At 40.7% G+C, this 4,347-nt stretch overlaps 1 protein-coding gene across 1 annotated transcript; it reads right to left on the bottom strand.

Moving 5' to 3' along the window:
* Positions 1 to 203: 203 nt before the first annotated feature.
* Positions 204 to 971, bottom strand: LOC148544933 (uncharacterized). Its single transcript, XM_088499014.1, has one exon. The coding sequence runs from the start codon at positions 969 to 971 to the stop codon at positions 204 to 206; it is 768 nt and encodes a 255-aa protein (XP_088355140.1).
* Positions 972 to 4,347: the final 3,376 nt, after the last annotated feature.

Genomic DNA, 4,347 nt, shown 5'->3' with positions numbered 1-4,347 from the left:
GGGCTTGTTGGACCCCTCCAAAGTGAACTTGACCAACATGCCATCCGACTCAAAAGAATAGACTCCCAAATGTGTATCTAGCTTGAAATGGGCCATTTTTAAGAATGGCCTTCTAAGGAGTATGGACGATGGCTTGTTAAAGTCAATGGGAGAGGTCTCCAAAATGTAAAAATCAACTGAAAGGAGCAACCCTTGAATATTAACTAGCACATTCTCTGCAATCCCACAACTGACACAATACTTTTATCGGCTAGCACAAACCTCACCCCGAACCTCCTTAGGGGTGACAAATTCAATCTTTCATAAATGGAGAGAGGCATAATGCTTACGCACGCCCCCAAATCACACATACAGTTCATGAATTTCATCCCACCAATTAAGCAAGTGACCAAACATGGGCCTGGATCATTACATTTTTCAGGAAGTAAAAAAGAGATAGAATCATCTACCGGCTTTATATTGAGGTTGCCAAGCTTGTCTTTGTGAGTGCAAACATCTTTAAGGAACTTGGCATATTTGGGCACTTGTTGAATGGCTTGGAAGAGGGGGACGGTGACTTCGACCTTCTTAAAAACTTTCACTATATTGGGATCAAGCTCTTCTTGTTTCTTGTCCTTCTTGGCTAAAGTTGGGAATGGAATGGGCAAAGGCTCTTCAAGCAAGGTCTTTCGCTTCGGCTCCTTGACCTTGGGTGGTTCTTCCTCACTTTTGTCAACACCTTCATCTTCATCCCTCATCACCTCCACTTCATCTCCTACCTCTTCATTGTTTGTCTCTTCACTCAACTTTGTAGGCATAGCAACATTCTTATCAAGTTTAGTGCCGCTCCTAAAGGTAATGGCATTAATGCTACCCTTAGGGTTGGGTTGAGGTTGGGAAGGTAAACTACTTGAGATTGAAGCTTGTTGGGTGTTTTGTACGGGTTGAGGAGGGAGAGTTAAACGGGAAAGGGCGTCGGCTATCGTAGCCATATACGCCTCTTGTTTCTTATGGAACTCTCATTGCTCTTGAATGAAGGTGTGAATTATGTCATTCATGTGAGGTTGATTGGAGGGAAGGGTTTGGTTAACTTGAGGACGGCTAGGCCTATTATGGGGGTGTTGGTATTTTACTTGAGGTTAAGATTGTGGGGTTGCTGGTATTGTGGTTGACCTTGGGGATATTGATGGTAGTAGACTTGAGCGTTTTGGTTGGGATGAGCTTGAGGAGCTTGGTTTCACCTTTGGTTTGAATTATCCTTCCACCCTTGGTTTTGATTGCCTCCATGTTGGTAGGATCCTTGATTGTAATTTGGTCTTTGCGGATAAGGGTTGGCTACTACCAATGTAGTGTCCTCTTGGAGTTGAGGGCACTCATCGGTGTAATGAGTGTTACAAGCACAAATACCACATATCCTTGATGGTCTTTCGATCCTTGGAGGTTGAGGTGGAGCATTTATCAAAGCTTGAGGAATTTGTTACCCTTGGGTGATTTGTCGCAACAAGATTGTCATTTCACCGAGGGTCTTGGTCAGAATATTATCTCCGGAGGGAGAAACTTCACTCAAAGCTTTCAGTTGTGGACTCCTTGCCCTTGAGTGCTGAGTTGAGTCTGCCAAGTCTGATATAACTTCCCATGCTTCTACAGCGGTCTTGTTTTTGGTCAAAGATCCTCCACTCGCGGCATCTAAGAGGAGCTTGTCTTGGTGATGCATTCTTTGACAGAAATAACTGACAAGAACCAACTCATGAATCCTGTGGTGAGGGTAAGCCTCCAACAACTTCTTAAATCTCTCCATCTTGTTGCACAATGCAAGAGATCTCTCTTCGCAACTTGTCTATTTTCTAAGGAGGGAAGAACTTTTCCAAAAATTCTTTACACAACAAGTCCCAATTAGATCTTACTTCGCCCGGTTGAGTATGAAACCACTCCTTCGCCTTTCCCTCCAAAGAGAAAGGGAAAGTGAAGACCAACTCTGCGGTTTCATCCTCCCCATGTCTTCTCGCAGTTGCACATGCAACTTGGAAATCCTTTAGATGCTTCAGATGATCTTTCCCAGGCAATCCATTGTATTTGGGATGCAAGTTTATCGTACCAGACTTGAGCTCAAAATTTGGGTCTAAAGACGAATACAGAATTTGAAGCGGTTGCAAGTCAAGATCAGGAGCTCTGGCCTCCTTCAAGGTGATTCTTCGAGGTGGGTCTCCCATGACAGTGTCACCTGAGTCACTCAAAGAGTGTTCAGTACTCCCCACAGATGAATATAGAGTCACCTCGTTGATTGGAGAATGATAGTCACGGATGGCTGGTGATAGTGAACGGGAGGGTTCCCTAAGGGGTCCCGATTCACTATCCACAAAAGCTAGCCGGCGCCGAGCTTGCCTTATATGATTTAAAGTTCTTTCAATTTTCGGATCAAAAGTGGCCAAGATCGGGTCTGGAAGCGACCGTGTCATTCAACAAAGGAAGCAATGAAAACCATGCAATTATGAAAAGCAAAACAAAAATATGCAAGTAAACTAGAAACACTTAACAATCAACGACTACTAAAAACTAACTAAAAAGAATAGTATCTACAATTAGTGCTAAGTAGCAAATCAAAAATCAAATATTTACACTATTAAGATATTTACAACAATTGATTGTAGCACTCATTGCACTTAAAGTGAACTCCCCGACAATGGCGCCAAAATTTGACAATGGCCAAATCGCATATAGGTTAGGAACTCGATTATCCAAAAATGGAATTAGCATTGTAAGTATAGTCCTAACCAACAAATTGTCCACCGATCAAATTAGAAACTCACAAGATGTGTCACAATTCAAAACTAATTCAAAACCGAGAGTATTTGACTCCCGAGTCGTCTCCCAAGGAGTACTTTTAGAACAATGAGTGTGAAAATCCGGTTGTAGTGATCAAGGGGTTGTCAATGAAGAAATGAACACATAAAGTAATAAAAGAACACGCAAAATTGTAATGATTGAAATAATGAAGAAATTAAAGAACCGAGTATGTAATATAAACAAGTTAAGTATAAAAGAGATCAACATAGAAGTATATGAAAGATTAAATGCATCGAAGAGAGTCTTGGCTTGGAGTGAGCTAAGGGTCCTTTCCTTGTTAGAACCACAACTATGACAATTATGATGGATTAATCTCACTTGATCAACCTTCACATCAGAAGGTAAGTTAAATGAGCATAAGTGTTCCCAACCTACAAATCCTAAATTGCTTGCTAATTGGCTTAGTAACAAATTAGCATTAGTGGGAACAAGAACAATTAACAATCCAAGAATTGAAACTAAATATTGGACATTCCAACTCTAGAAACCCAATTGCTCACTTTAACCAAGCCAAGAACCAAAATTTTAGCCTAAGACCAAGTTTGACATTTTGTCAAACACTTGGCGGGCGAAAACCTTAAACATGGAGAAAATGAGAAAAGGCTTGAAACTAAAAGCAACAATTGATCTCAATCAACAAGAATAATACAAGAAAGCATGAAACAAACATCAAACATCAAATTCATCAACAAGAAATTAAAATTGCAAGAAAGAAGCAAAATTGAACTATAACTTGAATTAGAAGAAAGAGTAATGACAACGTAACTATAAAGAGTAATAACAAGAGAATACCTATAATGAAAGCTACAAAAATCCAAGATCAAAAATGGAAATGACACTTGAATGTAAAACCCTAATATAAATCATAATAGAGATGATGAAAAACTTAGAGAAAAACTAACTAAAGCTTTCTACTAGTACCCTAAAACTATGCTAATGATTTGCTATGTTATTTCCCTCATTTCCCCTACAATATGAGCTAGAAGACTTCAGAAATGGGCCACCTTAAATCGCGAGTCATGTGCCATTTTAATGAAGTCATGTGCGGACACCTGTGCGGACGCACAGATGCGTGCGTCCGCACACCTTACGAGAAATCCAGTCCTGTGCGTACGCACACGTAGCCGTGCACACGCACCCTAGGCGATGCTTGAATGGATGCACGACACACTCGAGGCAATCCACGCACTCTGATTGGGCAGCTGTGCGTACTGGTGCACAAAATTGTGATCACACTTTTCACAACTACGCACAACTAACCAGCAAGTGCACTGGGTCGTCCAAGTAATACCTTACGTGAGTAAGGGTCATCCCACGGAGATTGTCAGCTTGAAGCAAGCTATGGTCATCCTGTAAATCTTAGTCAGGCGGATTCAAATGGTTTTGAGGTTTTGATAATTAAAAGATAAATAAAACATAAAATAAAATAAAGATACTTATGTAATTCATTGGTGAGAATTTCAGATAAGCGTTTGGAGATGCTTTATTGCTTCTGAACCTCTGCTTTCCTACTGTCTTCTTCCA

The sequence above is a fragment of the Arachis ipaensis genome, chromosome B9, assembly GCF_059453495.1.
Source record: "Arachis ipaensis isolate K30076 ecotype BB chromosome B9, ASM5945349v1, whole genome shotgun sequence".
Taxonomy (NCBI): Eukaryota; Viridiplantae; Streptophyta; class Magnoliopsida; order Fabales; family Fabaceae; genus Arachis; species Arachis ipaensis.
This window is presented reverse-complemented; position numbering and strand designations above follow the sequence as displayed.

Bases quoted from the DNA above. Each gene is read 5' to 3' on its own strand.
- LOC148544933 (XM_088499014.1), bottom strand. From the start codon at position 971: ATGGCTACGATAGCCGACGCCCTTTCCCGTTTAACTCTCCCTCCTCAA.